The sequence below is a fragment of the Myotis daubentonii genome, chromosome 3, assembly GCF_963259705.1.
Source record: "Myotis daubentonii chromosome 3, mMyoDau2.1, whole genome shotgun sequence".
NCBI lineage: Eukaryota > Metazoa > Chordata > Mammalia > Chiroptera > Vespertilionidae > Myotis > Myotis daubentonii.
The window spans coordinates 116457267-116480460 of record NC_081842.1 but is presented as its reverse complement, the minus strand read 5'-3'; the positions used below and the strand labels follow the sequence as shown (position 1 = coordinate 116480460).

Below are 23194 nucleotides of genomic sequence, written 5' to 3'. Positions count from 1 at the left end.
TGTAAGGCGAAGAAAGAAAAGAACTTAAACCAAACTGTGGACCAAGTTCTCTCATATTATTTTATTAGAAATGGGAAAGGGATTTGACTTGAAGTGACTGAACCATCTATAGGAACTTAACTGTTGGGCCTGGGCAGCATACCAACTGCTGAAACTGTTGGAAAAAATCATGTTTACAGGTAAACACCAAGCTCAAAAAGCTGGGCTATTGTACATAGTTGTTTTAAAAACTGCTGACCAATGAGATAAAGCATGGTAGAACTACAATGGAGCTCCAGTTCTATCTTAAGGTAAAAATAAGACAACCATTATGCAAATGTATGATTTACTCATAGAAATAAAACAGATGCTTAAAAAGTAAATGAAATAGACCTTAAAGCTTATCTGCTTCCTTGAGCTAGAAGATATAAAACAATCTGAAAAAGCAGTGATTGGATATGTCTTATTTAACTGGTTTCCCTCTTCCAACCACCGTCTCTCTCCCCCTTCTTCTTAAAACTAAGATAAGTTTGGAAGTATCAGTCTAAAATTAAAGCAAATACCTGATCAGAGAAAAGGAAGTAAACAACAAAAAACCTGCCTCGAGTTCTTCATCCCTCCCTTCAATAGGGGGGAAAAAGGATCTATTTATCTTTTTCTCATCAGATGTTTAAGACTTTGGTCTACACGATGTTTAAATCAATTAGTTCATTCTTTCTGCCAAATTATAAAGCTCAGGTAATGTCAGAAATTGTGAACAGAAACAATGAAACTGGAAGGATCAATCTTCTAAATCCACTTACTGCACTCAAAAAGAAAGGAAAAGAAACATTCCTGAACAAGAATACTTAGATTTAACTGCTCCAGTTATGTGGAAACATGGGGCGATCTGGGGACCCTGCTTTTCGGCGCCTTCATTGCCCCTGTTCCTGCAGCAAGTCCACAGCAGATCCAACCGTGGAACAGACAGATAACTAAACTTTTAGGTGGTTGAGTCAGCCCACCCAAAAAAGAAAAACTGTTAGTTTCTCAAACTATCAATGGATCCAGTCTCCTTATGATTATCTATCTATATATAAAAGCCTAAGCAATTGAACTACTGGTCGCTATGACATGCACTGACCACCAGGGGGCAGACACTCAACGCAGGAGCTGCCCCCTGGTGGTCAGTGTGCTCCCACAGCAGGAGCACCGCTCAACTGACTGACAGGCGCTAGATGCTGGGCTCATGGCTGTGTAGCTCCACTTCAGTGTGAGCCTCTCCCAATCTGGACTGTCTGGGTGTGAGCCATCAGCAGGTGCAGTGGGGCCAGGATGAGTGGAAGTGGCAGGCAGGAGCAACAGGAGACATTGGACTGCAGGTTTCGGCCCAATCCCTGCAGGCCACACCGACGGACCCCACCGGTGCACGAATCTGTGCACCAAGCCTTTAGTCATGAGATAAAACAGCCTACAGGGAGGGCACATCTCCTATGGACGTTGGGCCCACATTTGGAATAAGTCTACACGGGGAGAAGAGTACAGACTAATGCCTGACCATTACCTCGTCATTACAGAACTCCCTTCCATTTTAATCTCTTTAATCTTGACCTTCAGAATAACATGTTTTAAAAAAAGAGAAGGAGGAACGAAGAGAAACACATCTACTGCCTATTCATGTAGAACCATCAACTTGCTTTGCTCAGATACGGGAATATCCTCATGGGTTCAGTGGCATCATGCTTACTGAAATTTTTCTTGGAGTTTTCAGTTGGTGTGCATTCCTTGCTCTGTGATCTAAAAAATCTGTGAGCTATGCACTGTTTATAGAGTGGTCACACAGAAGTGATGAGGGAGGCCATTACTGAATGCTGGAGTTTGTATAGTTACAGAAGGTGAAAAACATTAGACACTTTAAACAGAACATTACTGTCACAATTTAACTTCTTTGTATTGCATTCCCATAATAGATATTTCCTTTTACAACAAATAGGTTGTGAGGCAATAAGGACAAACGCTGAGAATTATTTGAACGTAATTACTCAAGATTCCACTAGAGATAAAAGAAACACTCCCAACGAGGAACTGCTGGCTGGACACTGCTGAACCTGTGAATCTAGGAAACAAATTAAGATCACAGACCCACATGACCATAACAAAAGACAGATAATGAACATTGTCCTCTTATACTAAAGGCATTATTAATATACAAATAACCTATTAACATTTAGAGAAACTCTGAAACCAGCAGTTAAAGGAACTCACTTGGTCAAGGCCAGCACTTTAAACAGAGAGACCACTCTAAGACTCATGGTAGAGTGTCCAATGCACTCAATCAAGTTAGATATAAGAAGCAGCTCCATATAAAAATTGTGGTTCCAACTTTTTAAAAAAGTACGATAACTTACTTCCTTAAAAATATAAGCACATCACAAAAACTAAAGGATAAATATATATATATATATATATATATATATATATATATATATATATATATATATATATATAAAAATTCAGGCCCTGAACCACTGATAAATTTAAAAAACTCTAAAAGAATCCTAGAGCCACAGCTTGAACAATACCCCCCACAAGACATGCAAAGACCAAGTGCTGGTGCTGGCCAGTGCAGCATAGAGCTAGGAGCAGGGAGACAATGGAAATAATGCACACCAAAATGGTATTGTGCTTGTAACACATGTGCTTGGATATTAGAACTACAATTTCCTCAGCCAGGGAGCACTAAATGGGGACCAACATGGAGCTCTTACAGCTGTGCAAGTGAGCTCTACAAAATAATAATGCAATATCCTTAATTAACATGATTAATAGCTTCTACTTTATTCTACTGGAAGATTAATTTATAATCATTGTACCCTGTAAATTTTTAAACTTAATTTTATTTGAAATTACAAATGCTGGTTCTTGAATATCTACAAATATGTAATTAGTTGCTTAAATCTAGATTGCTATTTATAATTGTAAGTAATTAAGTGAAATATTCTGATCAGTATTCTAAAGTTGCTTTGGTACAAAATTTGGAATAAAGCAAAACTGGCAGCACCACACAGTGTGATCAGTTCACAGCAGGTCTAAGAGACTCACAAAGACAATAGAAGATACGTTAAAATACATGTACATAAGAGTCAGTCCCCTGAAAATTTTGTTACATCATTAAAAAGAAAAATGAAATTCATATTCAGTAAATTATACCTGGGGCCCAATTTTCATGCTCCGTTTAATTATCCCTCAATGACATGTAAAAATGTTTATTATTATTGCAATATTATGTCTAATTCATAGTTTAGAACAAGGCCGGTAGTCAGAGTGGTCCATTTTAATGCTTAGTCTGCTAGTATTACTTTCACACAAGCTTTAATTTAGTCTTTTAAAAAATAGCTTTATTGAGGTATAATTAACGTAAAGCAAACTGCACATATTTAAGATGCACAATTTGATATACAGTCTTTTAAACAGCATGAAAAGTGCCCCACAACTTAAGTTAAAATTTTCCAATTGAAACATTATCTTAAAACAGCACATTCTATTTTTTTTTTAGGAGACACAGATATGGATTTATAAAAAGGTGGGTGAAAAGAAATTAATTTAACTTCAAGTACCACATTTATTCAGAAGGTTTAGAAATGCCAAAATTGACAGCTAGTTTTCTTGATTTTTTTCTTGAAGAAGAGCTGGGTGCTGACTTATGGTGAGATATACTATGGCCTTGCGAGGCAGCTTCAACTTGAAAGGAAGATGCAGGCTGAGTAATCTGAGAGGACTTGAAGGGAGCTGATGAACTCTCCTGTGGAATCACTTTGGGGACATCGGAAGACCCTGGCTGGCTAGTCTGAAGTGGGGTGGCTTGAGAACTCTGGGCCTCCTTATTCTCAAAGTTCTTTTTGTTTGCAACCCTTTTTTTAGTAACCTTTAAGGAATAAAGACATCATCGATTAACAATGTAGGCTAAAAAAAACTAGTGTCAGAAAATACCATAAACCATGCTGGTAATATTTGTCGATCACTGCTGACTTGTGACTTTCAATTATAAATTCCCAAATGAGACTTTAGAAATTAAAGGAATTTATAGTTATGAATAAAATATCTAAAAATTCTTTGTACCTTAAATATAAAGAAATTTTATATTCCTGAATTTAAATCACTTTGTACTAGAAAAGGATATCATTACTTGCTGCAATTATTATTATTTATTAGAATACTAGTGGCCCCGTACACAAAAATTTGTGCACTCGGGGGGTCCCTCAGCCCAGCCTGCGCCCTCTCGCAGTCTGGGACACCTCGGGGGATGTCCATCTGCTGGCCAGCACAAATGGGGACATAGCATCAAGTCCCCCTGCACCAGAAGACCCAGAGTCAAGTCCCCACCCACTTGCATGTGCCCCCTGGACGAAGCATTCAGCCTCATGGAGGGGCTGACAGGCCCAGACACTGCAGCGGCAGTGGCGGCGGCACAGTGGTGAGGCTGGATCGGCCTGCTGGAGTGGGTGGGTTGTGCCTCACTGCTTGCCCCCGCAGCCCCTGGCTGGGTCCACAGGCCCGGACACTGCAGCAGTGGCAGTGGCGGCAGAGAAGCGAGGCTAGATCGGCCCGCTGGAGTGGTGACAAGCCTGGACACTTCAGTGGCGGGGCTGAGGGGACTGGGTGCCGCCATCTGTGTGATGGAGTGATGGTTATTTTGCATATTATTTTTTTATTAGATAGGATAAACTCAGACAGCAGGGGCCAGGTCAGACTGGTACCACTGGTCACTATCTCAGCACCTAGACCAGTACTGGGCTTCTAGTTGGCAGTGATAGGTAATTATTGAATAATACACTATTCTATTATCAGTCATCTTTGAGCATTGAGAAATTCTCTTAAAACATAACAATTCTATTTTCAGGTCTCACCTGTAGAGGTATGAATTGATTGTGCACACCACCTGCCATTCCCCCAGCCATGGGCATGGCCCCAGAATATGAAGTATGATGAAAGGGCTTTCCAGAAACTGGCACTGGTGCTCCCCATGGCACTGAGCCAAAGAGATGAGATGATGAAGGCATTATATTAGCTGTTAAAAATCACAGAAAATTTATATTTTAGTAAAATGGTCTTAACAAAGCCCTGAAATGTAAGACTTCCTTGTGCTATGCTTCTTGGCTTTTTTCACTTTGGCAAAGAGGCATACACTTAACTTTAATCTTGCTTACAACATTCAACCTCAGAAGCCCCTTTTAGGACTATGAACAATTTGCATAAGTCAGCTTATCATTATGCTGTCTAGCCTACAATGGCCAAGAACAACATATACTGATGTGAGCTTTAGGAATATTTGTAGCACTATTTTAAAAATAATAAAAGGGTTATTGAAACTGTCCCTTGGGGGACAAAAGCCAGGGCACAAAGAGAGAAATCTTAAGGATCTCACCTGCCCCCAATGCTAAGTGGCTTCCATAGTGTTCCCAGCCTACAAAACCCCCCCAAAGCCCAAGTGTTCAAATGTGACCATTTTCATGACATGTAGAATCTTTCTTTTCCCTATTCTAATATTTTTAATTCAAGAATTTTTAAAAATTTACATCTTCCCTGGCTGGTGTGGCTCAGTTGGTTGAGCATTGTTTTGTGCACTGAAAGGTTCCTGGTATAATTCCAGGTCAGGGCCCATGCCCGGGTTGCTTGCTCAATCCCCATTAGGGGGGTTGCAGGAGGCAGCCAACTGATGTTCCACTTTCACATCTATGTTTCTCTTTCTCTCTCTCTCTCCCCCACCCCTCCTTTTCCTTCTCTCTTTAAAAAAAAAAATTAAAAAGAATTTATATTTTGTTTCTTATTAAAAGTACATTGAACCAGGAGTTTCCAAACCTGATTTAAGGTTGTATACTGAATCACCTCAGGAGCTTGTTAAGTACCAGAGTCAGAGAGGTCCAGGAATCTGTACTGTTAACAAGCTCCACAGGTGATTCTTACTAGTATGTAGGTAATATCAGTGCAGCATGTGGGCACCGCTGTATTACACAACACATTGCCAATGAAGAAGATATATACTGGTTCAAACTTTCTTTTCAGAGAGATAAAAGGCAGTTAGAACTGTAACATAGCATAACTTAATTAAAATTAAGCCCCTTAAGAAATTTTTGTATTAGGAGAATCATAATACAGTGTTATGAATTATACATGCACAAATTCTGATGACGAAAACTAAAAACATTGAGAAAATTAGGTCTTGATAACATCTATAAGCAACTTTGGTAGCAGTTGTTAAGATGATTCAGTTTGGCTATACAGAAAAATCAGATGAAACTAATTCTGCCTTAGGATTCAATGCTCAACTGCTTTCTAGCTTTGACCCTTTGCTAAATAGTAAAATACCATTCTGATTCTTGATCTTTCTTTTTTTTAAATATATTTTTGTTGCCCTAACTGGTTTGGCTCAGTGGATAGAGCGTCGGCCTGCAGACTGAAGGGTCCCAGGTTCGATTCCTGTCAAGGGCATGTACCTTGGTTGCGGGCACATCCCCAGTAGGGGGTGTGCAGGAAGCAGCTGATCGATGTTCTCTCTCATTGATGTTTCTAACTCTCTATCCCTCTCCCTTCCTCTCTGTAAAAAATCAGTAAGATATATTTCAAAATATTTTTTTTGTTAATCCTTACCCAAGGATATTTTTTCCATTGATTTTTAGAGAGAGTAGATGGAAGAGAGGGAGGGAGGGAAGGAGGAAAGGAGAAAGAAACATTGATATGAGAGAGATGCATTGATTGGTTGCCCCCTGAATGCACTCTTGAGGATCGAACCTGCAACCCAGGTACATGCCGTTGACCAGGAATCGAATCTGTGACCATGCAGTGCAATGGAGAACACTCTAACCACTGAGCAAGACTGGCTAGGGCCAGATTGTTGTTGTTAATCCTCAACTGAGGATATTTTATCCATTGATTTTTTTTTAAAAATATATTTTATTGATTTTTTACAGAGAGGAAGGGAGAGAGATAGAGAGTTAGAAACATCGATGAGAGAGAAACATCGATCAGCTGCCTCCTGCACATCTCCCACTGGGGATGTGTACGCAACCCAGGTACATGCCCTTGACCGGAATCGAACCCGGGACCTTTCAGTCTGCAGGCCGACGCTCTATCCACTGAGCCAAACCGGTTTCGGCTTATCCATTGATTTTTATAGAGAGTGAAAATGAGGGAGGAGGAAAGAGAGAAAGGGGGAGGGAGAGGGAGAGAGAGATATTAATGTGAGACACATTGCTTGGTTGCCTCCTGCATACACCCCAACTGCAACTGGGGAATGAACCTGCAACCCAGCTATGTGCCCTTGACTGGGAATTGAACCTGTGACTCTTCAGTGAGTGGGCCAATGCTCTAACCGAAGCATTGAGTCACACCAACCAAGGCCAGGGCCTAATTCTTGATCTTTTAAATGTATTTCCCCCTCCTCCCTGACCTCTTCAGACCATCTATTACTTGTATTCTGAATTTCAAGGCAATCTGTATCTCTTTTCATTCACTGTGCTAAGTGTTTGGTGGCTCTTTCAGTTTAGAGATGCATGTCCTTCAGTCCAGAAAGCTTTCTTATCTATATCTTTGATACTTTTCCTCCTTTCCATCTCTGGTCTCTTTTTCTGGAACTCTAATTAGATGGGTGTTGGATCCATGCACACTGTCCCTTCTTTCTTATTTTCCACCTTTTGTCCTGTTCCTCTTCTTGAGATTTCCATGGCTTTGCTTGGGCTTTATCTACTGAAAAATCAACTCAATATTTGATTCTTGTTCTCCAATTATTCTTTTTTTCATACTTCCTTATTTTTTTGGTTGCAATATTGTTATTTCCTACATTATCTCTGTTTCCAGGTCATTTTCCTTTGTTTTTGTTTTGGATTCTCTTTTAATTTTAGAGATTCTCTTTTCCTAAAATGTTCAGGATCTCCCAGTTTATTCATAGGAAAGCACAAGACCCAGCAACGATTAGAAGCAGCATCTGTGTGGGAGGGCTACAGGACTCAAGGGCTTCTCTCAAGGATGCCTGGGTGGTAAGCCACCTTTTGGTTGTTGGGACACCCTCCAAATGTCAGTAGGTCTTTTCTTTGGAGTTCAATGAATTTCTCAAAAGAACCATCCTCCAACTAACTTCCTATCTGGGCTATGGCTGGCTATAGAGGGAAAATAGGATGGGGAAATCAAATTTACTTTAATCTCAGTTTTCAGCCTAATATCTCATTCTCCACTCTGACCTGGTGTTCCCACATATCTAGGGAGCCCTCTGGAGAACATACCTCCAGTCTTTTGTCTAAAGAGGCACTGCCTGGCTGTGTGGAGAAGGGGCTTAGAGAGGATCCCATCACTCCATACAGACTCTAAACCATACCACCCTTCTTAGCCCAGACCTCATCTGACACCGTTGCAGAGTCTGACACTTCCAAGGTCTGAATCTCTTGGGAATTCTAAAAGACAATCTGCTTATCAGCTCATTTGTATACTCTTCTATGGACACTTTAGTTTGTAGCCTAACTCTACTATATGCTATACTATGCTGGTTACTACTCCTTTAATTGCTTTTCTCATTACAAACTTTTCAAATCTCTAATTTGCTGATATTTTTTCCTCTCATCTCTTTGTCCTAACACTTTTAAAGTAATTTATTTTTTAGTTCAAAGGAGTTTAGGCAAAAAAAAGATAACTTGTTTAATCAGCATTAGTCATTTTTAATGTTTTAGTGAGGATTAGATATGTAGAAATCCTGGAATAATACTTGGCATATAGTAGACTCAGAAAAGTAATTTTCTAAATGTGAAACAAATAAGTTATTGGTCTTAAAATGGTAATGATTAGGATATGAAGAAGCCAACTGTCATTAGGGAAAAAAGGGTGACAAAAGAAATGCTAATGAACTTAAGATTTAGAATCATAAAATTGTAAAATGTTAGTCTCAAAGAGATCCTAGGTGCATCTAGTATAAATAAGAAAATGGAGTCCCAAAGAAGTTCCATCATTTTTTTAGTCATTAATGAAAGAGCCTGGACAAAAAGAGTCCTGAGTCCCCAGGGATCTTTCCAGGCCCTACCACACTAGGAAGTCACCACTGGCTACTTGAAGCTCCCTGCTCGATAACTCAGGCATCACATTTGGAGGAGGAAGAGAATTATGAGAGAATATTAAGAAACACACAGTGAGCTTAAAAATCCCTCTACTCTCCATTTCCCTCATCATGAAGGACAGTGTCTTTCACATCCACAGCTTCAAAGCCTGACCTATTTTTACTCCCTTCATCTCTATTTTCTCCCAAAGGTTTTTAATGTCTACCTTAAACCAAAATTCATGTTGGCAGCTTCTGGGGGAATATGGGGCTACCCAAAACAAAATGCTGTCCTATTCTAGCCACACTAGAGGCTGTAGGAGGGAAATGACATTTCCAAATGAATCTGTAGGCTCTGGTTTCAGGCTAACTTCTCACAATTCCTTCTTCTATTCCCTAGACAGTTATATAAAACTAGAGGCCTACTGCATGAAAATTCGTGCACTTGGAGGGGGGATCTCTCAGCCTAGACTGCACGCTCTCACAATCCAGGACCCCTTGGGTAGGGTCCAGTCCCATCGCAGCATGGCTCTGGTTCCCCGGGCCTGTGGGCTATGGGGGAGGGACCAAGAGGCCAATCTGATTGCAGCATGTCTCTGGTTCCCCAGAGCCTGAGGGCGGGGGAAGGGATCAAGAGGCCAGTCTGATGGCAGCATGGCTCCATTCCCACAGCTCCATCCTGCCACCATGCTGCAGGCAGCTGGGACCCAGAACTGACTTCCGCCCGGCATGGCTGGGACCCTGGACTGCCTCCCACCGCGCCGACCAGGACCCTAGCCTGCTGTTTGGTCGTCCATCTGATCGTTTATGTCGTGATGGACCCTGGCTCTTTATATATTAGGATTTTTCTTTAAAATGATGCATTTTTAAAAATATATATTTTATTGATTTTTTACAGAGAGGAAGAGAGAGGGATAGAGTTAGAAACATCGATGAGAGAGAAACATCGATCAGCTGCTTCCTGCACACCTCCTACTGGGGATGTGCCCGCAACCAAAGTACAGGCCCTTGACTGGAATCGAACTCAGTCCGCAGGCTGACGCTCTATCCACTGAGCAAATCAGTCAGGGCAAAAATGATGCATCTTGAAAGAACTTTCTAAATATAGTAACTGCAAATATTATCTTACCAGTAGGTTGGGGAAAAACTGGAGGAATGGTTCCAGGTGGTACAGCAGGAGGATAATTTGTAAATATCGGTGGAGGCAAAGGGAAATTCATTCCTAAGGAGCCCTATGGAAGTATTTGAAAGTTGTAAGACAGTGCAATAATAACAGCTCTAGTAATTAATTCAAACTTAGTAGAGAAGTCGTGAACAGTTCTCACCAACTGTTGTAAAGCAAAAAGTGCAGCTTTGTCCTTGGCTTCTTCTTCAGAACGGCACTGTGGTCCATGCACCAGCAAGCCATTAGGTAATTTCACCTGGCAAACTATCATTGTCTGAAAAAGAGAATGTGAAATGTCTATGAAAGTCTGGCTAGGAAACCAACTTCTTCCCTCAAAGCTTAGTTTAAACAAGTAGAATAATTTTAACAATCTGTTGAAAAAAAATTCAAGAATTCAAAAGAGGACTATTTAAATTTTGCATTAGGCCCAGCCAGCGTGGCTCAGTGATTGAATGTTGACCTATGAAACAGAAGGTTATGGTTTGATTCCCAGTCAGGGCACATGCCTGGGTTGCAGGATTGATCCCCAGTGTGGGGTGTGCAGGAGGAAGCTGATCAATGATTCTCTCATCACTGATGTCTCTATTTCGCTCTCCCTCTCCCCTCCTCTCTGAAATCAATAAAAATATATTTTTTAAAAAATGTTGCATTAGCATGCAAAAACTTTAGAATTATTACCTTATCTTTCAATGTTTACAAAATAAAATGCCTTCTAAGCTAGCTGAAGGGTCGAGCATCCTAATGCAAATGAAAGCCAGCAAAACTATTTTCTTTATACCAAGGCCTGGGAAACTAGGACTTATACTTGTATCTGTAAGTAAGGTTTCACTGGAACACAGCTGTGTCCATTCTTTTATGTAACCACTATGGCTGTTTTATACTGTACCTGCACAGTTGAGTAGTTGTGATAGAGAGCACATGGCCTGCAAAGCCTGAAATATTTACTAGCTGGACCTTTAGAGAAAAAAATTTGCTGGCCCCTGCATTACACCATCCACCAAACAGCAGATATTTTGCCAATATGAATTAATTACCCAAATCTAAAAGATTCAGAGGTTTTATAGTTTTATATTCACATTTAAATTATAACTCTTTACATTATACTTTTTTATTTTACAAAAGGGATTCTTTCTTTTAAATTGTACTTTTTCAAAAGGTAGCAGAGTTTAACTTTGCTTTCTGTTTTAGGCAGTAATGTATCAAGAACTCAGATGTAAAAAGGATAAAACATACTTTCTTGTAGCTAGTGGTCCTCAAGATGCAGCCTGGGGACCTTGAGGGTCCCTGAGACACCTTCCAGGGGTTGTTGAAGTCACAACTATTTTCATAATAGTATTAAGATGTTATTTGCCTTTTGACTCTCATTTTCCCACAAGTATACAGAAGACAAAAAGTTCATTGATATAGTTTCAGATTCTACATTGCAACTAACTTTCAAGAAAACACTACCTTTTACTGTAGTATCAAATATCCACAGTTATATGAAAAGGCTATTAAAATCCCCACCCCCCCTTAAAAAATTTGTTTTTATTGATTTCAGAGAGGAAGAGAGAGAGAGAGCGAGGGGGAGAGAGAGAGAGAGAGAAACATTGAGGGGGAATATAAGACAACTGGGGGGCTAGCAATCTGAATCTGTGCCAGTAACCAGTATTCTGACGCACATTCTTGCTAGTATAATTAAGCCCCATTCTTATCGTTAAGGCTTGTCTAGCCTTGCAGAACCTGCTTTCCGGAATACTTCCATTGTACAGAGGCCATAAACCATGATCCATACATAAGCCCCGGAGGGAGTTGGCAGCGCTGGCGCCAGTCAGGCCTGGCCTTTGGGTGTATTCTCACTTCCCCCATTCCAACCCACGGGGGGCTGCAAAGCCAGCAAAAAGTCTGGAATCCTGGTCCATATTTGGGAAACAAAGCAACTCAGGGGATAAAAGGGAAAGCTCCCCCTACATTCAACACTCAGGCTTTGGAGACTGACTTCCCTGAGTCACCGCACTAGTGCATCTGCAAATAAGGGTTTTTTCCTGAATCTTCTGAGTGCCCATTGTGTGTTTTCCAGTTGCCTGGTAATTTCTGCAACAACATCAATGATGAGAATCATTGACTGGCTACCTCCTGCACACCCCCTATTGGGGATTGAGCCTGCAACCTGGGCATGTGCCCTGACTGGGAATCGAACCTTGGCACTGCTTGCCCTCCTCCCCCAGTTCATGGGTTGATGCTCAACCACTGAACCACACTGGCTCCATTTTTCAACTATCTACGTGAGGCCAGGTTTACTTGATTGATTTCAACCAAAACAATGTATCACAAGAGATCGAAAGTAAGAAGATAGGAGAATCTAGCTTCTTCTATTAAGCTTGACATGGAAAAGGTTTGCAAAAATGTAAAGCAAGGCCATTTACTACATTTTTAAAAAAACGTATTTTTAAATAAATATTTAAAAACCTTTTAGTTTTAATTTCTAGTATAGTAAATATGGATATAACACAAATAAACAAAGTTTCTTTGAGGTCCACCCCCAAAAGTGGGGAGTTTCTAAGATCAAAAAGTTTGAACTAAGATTCTTTAGACCAGAGGTGGGGAACATTTGGCCGGTGGGCTGTATAAGGCCTAAGAAATCATTCGGTCTGACCCTGCCAAGGCATTACGGTGAGTTAATTTAAAAAAATGTCTTTTTTTAGCCAAAGACATTCAGTCAATTTATTTAAACTCAGTGTTAAAGAACATATTTAAATGGAACAGTAGTATACTATACCTGTGGTGTTCTAAGAAAGGAGAAATCTGGTTGTGGCATTCCAATAAGGGAACAAATTTTTGAGAGTTCAGTTACTGGTGTGGACACAGGAGGGATCTGGCTTGAAGCAGGCCAGCATACATTGTCTATAGACCGAACATGATGGTACTCACTAGCACTTTGAGGCTTGTTCACATAAGATGCTACCAAAAAAGAGAACAGGACATATCTGTATTAAGTGATATCTCAAATTAGGCAATTACTGCAAGGTTTCATAGAATAAGAGCAAAAAATTGTTAAAAGGTGAAAAGGGGAATCTCCCATGAAGCAGATTTAAGAACTATTCAGTACTACCTAAAATTACTAAGAATTCAGTAAAGATTTTTTAGGTGATTATAACTGATTAATGATATATGATTAAAATAGAAATTTTAAAATAAAATTTTAGTAGCTGACGGCCAAAAATGAACATCTTGATAGATTAATGACTATCTATATATATAAAAGCCAAAGTGACCATTCAACCAGTAGCTATGACACGCACTGACCACCAGGGGGCAGATGCTCAATGCACAGGCATGGAAACAAGGAACAGACTGATGAATCTCAGAAGGAAGGGGGAGGGGAGAGTGGGAAGAGATTAATCAAAGATCTTATATGCATACTAGAGGCCCAGTGCACGGATTTGTGCATAGGTGGGGTCCCTAGGCCTGGCCTGTGGGGATCGGGCCGAAACTGGCTCTCCGACATTCCCCGAGGGGTCCTGGATTGTGAGAGGGCACGGCCAGGCTGAGGGACCCCACCGGTGTACGAATCCGTGCTCGGAGCCTCTAGTATAGTTATGTTTCAGGCAAAATTTAAACAAGCAAATAGCTCTCTTGAGCTGATTTATAATTAATTCTTAAGTTTTGAGGCTTTGGCTTTAGTTTTCTCAGAAATTCATCTTACACTCTAAGATACAATAGGTGAACGTTTTTGTTGCTTCAAATGATGCTTGTTAAAATTATTTTTTCTGAAATTAAGTGTTTAAAAAGTTTTATATAGAAAACTAGAGGCCCGGTGCACAAAAAATTTGTGCACTTGGGGGGGGGGGGGGAAAGAGGGGTCCCTCAGCCTGGCCTGTGCACTCTCGCAGTCTGGGACCCCTCGGGAGATAACGCCCTGCTGGCTTAGGCCTGCTCCGGCTGGTAGAAGGTAGGCCCAATCCCTACGTGCAGCCCCTGGTCGGGCTCAGAGCAGGGTCGATTGGGGAGTTGGGGCGCCGCCCCCTGTCATGCACAGAGCAGGGCAGATCGGGAGGTTGCGATGCCACCCTCAGTCATGCTCAGGGTAGGGCCGATTGGGGGATTGGTCACCGCCCCCTGTCACACTCAAGGCAGGGTCGATGGGGAGGTTGCGGCGCCACCCCGTCATGCACAGAGCAGGGCTGATCAGGGGGTTGGGGCTCCGTACCCTGTAACGCACATAGCAGGGCCCATCAGGGGGTTGGGGAGCTCCACCCAGTCACGCACAGAGCAGGGTGGATCAGGGGGTTGGGGAACTCCCCCGTCATGCACAGAGCAGGGCCCATCAGGGGGTTGAGGAGCTCCCCCCTGTCACTCACAGAGTAGGGGCAACACCCCCTTGTCACACACAGAGCAGGGCGGATCGGGGGATTGGGGCGCCACCCTCTATAACCCACAGAGCAGGGCCGATCAGAGGGTTGGGGCGCCGCCACTGTCACACTCAAGGCAGGGCTGATGGGGAGGTTATGGCTCTACCCTGTCACACACAGAGCAGGGCCCGTGGGGGGGGGGGTGAGAGGGGGTTGGGGCGCCGCACCCTGTCACACACAGAGCTGCAGGGTGATCAGAGGGTTGGGGAGCTCCCCCGTATCAGGCACAGAGCAGGGCTGATCAGGAGGTTGGGGCGCCTTCCCGTCACGAACAGAGCAGGGCAGATAGGGAGGTTGTGGCCCCACCCCCTGTCACACACAGAGCCGCAGGACAATCAGGGGGTTTGGGCGCTGCCCCCTGTCACGTTGATCCCAGTGCTGGGAGGCCTCGCGGCTACGCTGATCCCGGTGCTGGGAGGCATATTACTCTTTTACTATATAGGATAGAGGCCTGGTGCATGGGTAGGGGCCGGCTGGTTTGCCCTGAAGGGTGTCCTGGATCAGGGTGGGGGTCCCCACTGGGGTGCGTGGCCAGCCTGGGTGAGGGGATGATGGCTGTTTGCAGCTGGTCACACACCCTTCAGGGTGGGGGTCACCACTGGGGTGCCTGGCCAGTCTGGGTGAGGGGCTGAGGGCTGTTTTCAGGCTGGTGAGTGACGGAAGCTCCCAACCTCTCCTTTTTTTCTTTTTTTTTTAAATTCTGGGCCAGCTTTAGCTCTGAGGCTCCAGCTCTTAGGCCTCCGCTCCTGAAAGCAGGTATCTGGTTTGTTTCGGTTCTATAATTGAAACTCTGTATCAACTCCAGCTCTGAGATCCCAGCTTGCTGAAAGCAGGTTTCTGGGGTTTTGTTTAGCTTCTATATTTATTACTATGTTTCAAACTGCAGGCTCAGAGGCTGGCAAGGCAGGCGGGGAACGTTGGAGTCCTCCATCACTGAAGCAAGCAAGCCTCATGTTAGTTTCAAGCTGCCTGGCTGCCGGCCGCCATCTTGGCTGGCAGTTAATTTGCATAACGCCCTGATTAGCCAATGGGAAGGGTAGTGGTCGTACGCCAATTACCATGTTTCTCTTTTATTAGATAGGATAATTTTAAAATTCTAAAAGTTCACATTCTTTATGATCAATAAACTCACTAATAGAACAAGAGCATATCCCAGTGAAGAATGAATCTAAACCTCTTCCTATCTTAGACTAAAAAAAGGTTAAGTGGCTTGCCCAAAGCCACCGATGATGTTAGTTATGCAACATAGCCTGGATTCTGAGCTCTTGACTCTCAGGTATATGAATTTTTTCACTACTGAAACAAAGAAAAAGTTACTCGTTTTTGGCAGTGGGACCATCTTTATCCAATTTTGTTTTAAATTTATATTTTGGTCTCTTTCAAGAGCATGTCTGTCACTATCTACATATATAAAAGCCTAGGCAACCATTATGACTAGTTGACAGGATGACCAGTCACTATGATGCTCAATGACCACTAGGGGGCAGATGCTCAATGCAGGAGTTGCCTCCCTGGTGGTCAGTGCACTCCCACAGTCCTTCCCTCTGGCTGGTGGCCCCAATCACTGGCTAGGCCGAGGGACCCGACCAGTGCACGAATTTGTGCACTGGGTCTCTAGTATTAAGCAATTAGTTTCCTAATAGTTATTGGAATTTTAATTATCCCAATATTAATTGGAGTATAAATGGAGGAAGGCTCTGGATTTCTTGCATATTTTGTTCCATAATAAATTCAGATATGTTTATTTCAAAATATTTTTTAGCTCTCTGAGAAACTTCTATCCCACCGACTTTTGCACTAGTGATTCTTCCTATGTAATTATTTGCAGATAATTACATAGACAAAATACTAAAGTATAGGGGAAATAAGGGGCAGGGGCAATGATGGGTAGTTACTAAAATCCAGCTCCCTGCCAGATATTGTGCTACAGGCTTCGTAGATTTTAAGTAAGTAACCACTTTCCAATGTCTGCCTCCGTTAACTATTTTTAATAATTTAATAGCTTCTTTTATTTTTATGTTGGTAACATTATTTTAACATAATACTAACATTAAGTTTTGCCACCTACAATGTGCTAGACACAGTGCTAACTGCTTTATATGTGCCATATAATCATCACAACAGTCATTTGAAATGTTATTCTCATTCTGTAAATAGAAAAAAAGAATTTTAGAAAAGTTAAGTGATATATTTAAGTTACATAATCATTCTTAATTGCTGGGGGGGAAAAGGCTAGAATGTGAAAACCTTTCTAGGCTTGAGATCTGTAGAAGAAGTGTCTGTAATAGTCCAATTTCAGTATTCACAATAAGACATTTAGAAACTAGACATCTACTATTGGCTACATAGTTATTATATAAATGATATAAACATAAAAATTACACTCATTTGTTACTTTTAATTATATTCCTTTAAAAATAAAAGTAGTTTTATCTTTAAAAAGCACATGATAAAAAATAAACTGAATTTCTGAAATGAAATTGGTTATTAGTAGTTGTACTTTGTTTACTTACTTAATTTCTCATTTTGTTTAGGCTGTGAGGAAGGTCCATATTCATCTCTTCTATTACAGGAAACAATGACTTCATTACCAAACTGCTTCATTTCGTTCTTATGGTCCACACTACCAGAGCCATCAATTTTTAGAATTTCTTTAAGCATCTGTGTTCCCTTCTGTTTTGAAAATGAGTGATATGGAGATGGTGAGGGTAGCAGGAGAAAAGTTAACAGAATTACAGAGCTTACTGTTCCTTCTTTTAATGAGTTACATTGTTAAAAATTAAAACAATAACTTCACTGAGATAGAGAATAAGGAAAATCAATAGCCTGGAGTAGAAAAACAACAACAAACCCCAACATTTCCAGGCATAACTTTGGACCAAACTGCCTAGTACTAATATTTAAAAAGCAAGGGAGCTATGTATGATCTAAAGAGAAATAACAAAAAAATGGCTTAATTGCCCAGGACAGCCTGGTTTTTCTCATGGAATGACAAGAAAGATGCAACACATTAGCCCTAGCCAGTTTGGCTCAGTGGATAGAGCGTCAGCCTGCGGACTGAAGGGTCCCGGGTTCGATTCGGGTCAAGGGCATGTACCTTGGTTGCAGGCACATCCCCAGTAGGAGGTGTGCAGGAGGCAGCTGATCGATGTTTCTCTCTCATCGATGTTTCTAACTCTCTATCCCTCTCCCTTCCTCTCTGTAAAAAAGCAATAAAATATATTTTAAAAAGAGAAAAGATGCAACACATTAGATGAGAGAAAAGGGTTTAATTGGTTGTAGGGGGTGGGTATTCATGGCCAATGATGGTGAAATTACCATAGTACAAAAGTTCCTCCAAAATACGCACCATAGCGAATGACTGTGGTGACCAATGTTCTTCCCTGGGAGGCTCTTCGTGAGGAGATGACTGTGCTTCCTTTTCTCTGGAGATATTCAAGGATGCTAGAAAGTCCTCAAATCCAGTGTTAGGCTAAAAGAATAATATTTTGTGCATGAAGATGAAAGTACAAGGACAAAGAAAAAGCTACAAGTTGTATGTACAAAAATGATTTATAATTTTCACCAATCATCTAATTATGTGCTAGAGTGTGGGAAGATCAATTGAATAAATGGCCTTTTACCTTATCAACAGTTTTTGGATAACCAGTCCTAACCTTTTGGTTTTCTGAGACTTCCGTACTTTCATTTCTCTTCAGTAGCTTAGTATTATTACATTTGCCAGGCCGTCCAAATGTCTACAAAAGAGTAAGAGTGAGCTTTTTGTGCAAATAAATTTTATAGTTACTAATTACTAGTGCTCTAAATACATCACTGTAAACTTTAAAATGTGGTATTCTTCCTTTTACATCATAAGAAAAAAAGGGGGCCTGTAAACATGGATGATGGAAAAAATTACGTTTTTATCTTATTAACTAATTTCTAAATAAGAATTTAGAATTTCCTTCAATTATGAATACAGGCAGTAAACCACAATAGGGGTGATTCTAATTCTATTTCAACATAACTGGTTTTCTTTTGCATTGAATATACTCTATTTTAGTTTTAAGACATTATTCTTAGAGAGTCTATAGGCTTCACCAAAGGTCCATGGCATGAAACATTCATAAACCCTTTTCTAGAATAAAGGAAATCATAGCATAAGAGTTGCAGAATAGGGTCTTAAAAGTCATATAATTAAATCATTTTACTAATATTCAACTATTAATGAATTCTATTTACTAAGAACCTATTATGTGCCAGACACATATTATGCTAAGATATCATTTAATATATTAATAGTTATAAGAGATCTAATTTTTTCTAACTCTGTATTAGAATATAATATACATACAGAACATATGCACATCATCAGGCCACATACTGACTTTTTTAGATTAAAATTTGTTATACTTTGATTATAAAATGTATACATACTTCATATCAAACAGCAGACTACATAAAATAAAACAAACTTCAGCTCCCCTCTGCAACCTAATTTGGCAGAATTAACCAGAAACTTTACTATGTTGATCCATATATTTTCATTGTATATATATATGTATATGCATACTTTGCACATTTATATTTATGTATACATACATGCATTTATGTATGTAGGTATATTTAGATGATATGTGTTGAGAGAGACAAGTGATCTATTTTTATCTATTTTTTGAAGATGAAGATCTTGAGGCTGAGAGAGGTAATGAATTGCTCCAGCCACCCAACTATTAAGATTTCAGGTATTTCTAGTTCCAAATCCTGAACTCTAACTGTGCAACTTCCCATCCAGTGACTCTCAGGTTATACTTTAGCACCATCTTGCAACAAAACTTAGGAATTAACTGAAAATTTGGCTGCAAAATTCAGTCAGATGCCACAAAGCCACCAGTTGGAATAAGAAGCTGGCTATTAGGTATTTCATTTTAAGAAAGCTTACCTGATTATTTGACATTTTTTGTGACCAACTCTCAGTTTTAGGGCTCCTAGATTCTTCCTTAACTAGAGACAAGAAAATAGAAATTTTGATAAATTAAAAAAACTCACCGCACACCAATTACATTTACCAAATATTTACCACTTCAAGGTACTTTGTTAAAAATTCACATAATTCCAAAAAGATGAAAATCCTGATCTTGAAGAACTATAATCTAGATTAGAGGAGAAGAGATACTCACAGGTAACAACAGCAAGAAAAAGGAAAGGGGGCATCTAACTGAGCTTTGAAGGATAATAGGTTTCCAATGGGCAGAATAAGAGGCTAAGTATTCCAGGCAAAGGAAATAATAGGAGAAATGACATGGAAACAGAGAACAAGGAATGTGTCTCTTCTCTCAATAGACCAGTTCTGCTAGAAGTGAAGGAGTATAATGGAATTTAATTGAACTCCAGAAGCAGGTTGGTGCCATAATCTGAGAGGTATTGAAGACTATAGAATAAACTGGTAGACAAAGGGCAACCAATCATAGAAAGGTTTTGAGCAGATAGTAGTGATCTAATAAGAAGATTAAAATGTCAGTGGCTTATTAAGAGACAAATTAGGATGCTATTTTAGTATTAATGTTAAGGATAAATTGGGGAAATGGTAGGGGAAATGGAAAGGATGAATTAGAAGATGAAGGAAGAAAGTAAAAAAGAAAAGAAGAAAAAAGGAAAGAGGAAAGGAGGGAGAAAGGACAAAAATAAGAGATGGTGAGGAAAGAAGTAGGGGGAGGGGATGGGAGAGAGGAAAAGGGATAGAATGAGAGCAGAGGAGGAAGGGAAGAGCAGGAACAGAGAGAGGAAAAGAAAGGGGGAGGGGAAAAGAAAGGTAAGGGAAGGAAGGAAGGGAGGAAAGGAAATAATTTTGTGAAAAGGAGGAAAAGAAAAAGTGAGTAGACAGGTATCAACATTAAACCTTTATTGAGACACACTCACAAGAAAAGTAATTAGAATTCCACATAATGTAAATAATTTACATACATTTATGTAAACAATAACTTGAAGAATAAGCACAATGTATTTCAATTAAATATAAAATCTTCAAGTTATATTTATCATATTTATGGGGACATTAATCCGTACAGTGGAACCTCAGTTTCTGAACTTAGTTCCAGAAGGCTGTTCGAGAAGTGATTTGTTCGAAAAGCAAATCATTTTTTCCCTTAGAAAGAATGTAAATTCAATTAATCCATTCCAGACCCACAAATGATTTCATTTTAACTTTTCTTATATATGTCAAATAGCTTACTCCATTCCACTTTTCTTATATATAGTACATGTCTAATGTACTGTTTAATCTATAAATAAGCACTTTTTTTTCTTAAATTTATTGTACCATCCCCTATCAGTCTTAAAGGAATCACTTTCAGCACTGGGTCCAGAGATGTCTTTCAGGTCAGCTTGAAGCACCTTTGCTTGTTCTTATCACTGCCTTTGAAACGCTGTCACCTGGCAGTTTTTCCTTTATCCAAATCAACAATAGTTTTTCTACCTCTTTATAATTGCCTGTGATCACTGTTTCTTTCAAACTCTTGATGGCCTCTTTATGTTTTAAAATTATGCTAATTGTTGACGTCCCTGGCAACAAATGCCTTCTCTCCTTTGTTTGTGGCCTAACAGATGCTTTTTGTCATGCTGAGGTATCAGCAAGAAAGGATTATCAATTTCAAACACAGAAGTTTGGTTTGACTACCAAGACATTTTTTTTCTGTGGAGGTTTGACTATATTTAACTTAAAATATAAAAGGAAAAATAATATAAAGATATTAGTATAAAAATATAGTCTAGCAGTTATCGAACTTAACCAAAGTTATACAACCACAAAAATTTTTTAAAATTACTTTTGAAATAGGAATTTTTAGGGGTAAAATAGGCAGGTTTAGGGAATTTTTAAAATTAAGGAGGTCCATGGAAAAAGCACAGGCTACCTGGAGCTGCAAAAGTTACATTTCCATAAGACAAGGGAGAGGCAGAAGTTACATTTCCATAAGATAAGGAAGTTGGGAGAGGCAGCAGTTACATTTCCAAAAAATTAGGCAACTGGGAGTAGCAAAAGGTCTATATTTACAAAATAAAGAAGGAGGGCCTTGCATGTCCCACGCGAGGTTTGACCTTTGAGCTTAGGAGTAGCTATAGTGACCAAATCAAAGGGGAATAGTGGCCAATCAGAGGGGATATTGAGGCACAAAAACTGCAGCCTTTATAAACCAGGAAAAAAGGAACTCGGTGGGACAGAGTCCCACACATGGGATTCTGTGCTGTGAGATTCTTTCCCCCTCCCCATGTGGGAGTCTGTACTTGTTCTTCAATAAATTTCCACCTTTACATAAATCTATCTATCTATAAAAGCCTACCATCTTCCATCAGTGGTTTTATTCTTAGACTCCGATGGACAAAGAGTCTGGGACAATCCATCCTGCCCAGGGGAACACTGCACGTTCCAGTCCAAAATTTCCATATCGCTTTTTAGAAAAATAATTTAAAGCACTATTTTAATACTACATGTACTATATAGATACATAAAATAGCATGCATATATATAATTTACATATATAAAAGGCTAATATGCTAAGTATCCATCCGGGTAATGATGTCACGTAGCAACGCCTGGTTTCCTCTCCCTAGTGACTAGCCTCCTTGCAGTTTCTTCAGCCCAGGAACATGACTTGCTTTATAGCCACGTGGAAACATTTTACACTTTAACCAAATGTCCGTGAAGCATTTTCCCGTGCCTCATCTCATTTGATCCTCACAGAAGTCCTGGAGTAGGTAGATAGGAGACTGGGTGGAATCTGACTTCCTTTTCACTAGCTGGAAAAAAGACATTCAGAAAGCCTAGAAACTTTACCCGACTGAAAAGAAGAAATGGTGGACCTTGAAAATGACTTCAGGTTTTCTTATTGCGCAGAATATAATCAATACTGCTGCAGTTAAATATTTTACCCTTTGTTCTCCCTGCGTGATCTATAATAATAATTTGCTTCGTGTTGAAATTTACTGCTGTGTTGCTGACAATTACCTGAAAGAGAAGCTGGGATGCTTCACTGGGCTGGAAAAAGTTTAGCTAAATCAGAAAGCAGGTCTAATTAAGCAAGTTTATTCTATATCTATAAAAGGCTAAGTTGACTTCTGCATGCACAATACATATAAAGCTCTCGCAGGTGCCAATTGTATGCGTGTGTTTTGATTTGTCATTGTTGATCGTGAATTTGGTTGACACTTCTATTATAGAGAATGGGCAAATAGCAATATTAAAATATTTCCTTTAATTAACTTCCTTTCAATGTGCACAAATTCGTGCACCAGGCCACTAGTATATAATAAATTAGAATCTAGTATTTGAGGCTTCCTCTGCTGGAGAGCTCTTTAGCAAACTTTCTGCATAGCTTACTCATTCCACTCATTTTATTTGGGTCTCTGTTAAAATGTTATGTCCTCAAAGAGGCATTCCTTGACCATCTATTTAAAATAGGACACCTTTATCACTCTAGCCCAGGGGTGGGCAAACTTTTTGACTCAAGGGCAACAATGGGTTCTTAAATTGGAATGGAGGGCTGGAACAAAAGCATGGATGGGGTGTTTGTGTGAACTAATACATGTTAACACTGCTGCTGGTGAAGGAGCGGAGGGGAGAGCAAGAGA

The 23194-nt window shown here is 40.2% G+C and overlaps 1 protein-coding gene across 6 annotated transcripts in view; it reads right to left on the bottom strand.

Annotated features, from left to right (window-relative positions):
* Positions 1–3003: 3003 nt before the first annotated feature.
* XRN1 (5'-3' exoribonuclease 1) overlaps positions 3004–23194 on the bottom strand; it is a 196300-nt gene continuing 176109 nt past the window's right edge. For 3 of the 6 annotated variants that reach the window (XM_059688272.1, XM_059688273.1, XM_059688277.1), the window contains 9 exons: positions 19512–19573; positions 18214–18327; positions 17940–18062; positions 17104–17263; positions 12958–13139; positions 10360–10473; positions 10164–10266; positions 4866–5026; positions 3004–3883 (listed from right to left, as the gene is read on the bottom strand). In XM_059688272.1, the coding sequence (XP_059544255.1) occupies positions 3581–3883; positions 4866–5026; positions 10164–10266; positions 10360–10473; positions 12958–13139; positions 17104–17263; positions 17940–18062; positions 18214–18327; positions 19512–19573 (1322 nt within the window). In that variant the 3' untranslated portion in view covers positions 3004–3580. The remainder of the gene's footprint in view (positions 3884–4865; positions 5027–10163; positions 10267–10359; positions 10474–12957; positions 13140–17103; positions 17264–17939; positions 18063–18213; positions 18328–19511; positions 19574–23194) is intronic. The other 3 variants (XM_059688275.1, XM_059688276.1, XM_059688274.1) reach the window with 2 other exon arrangements.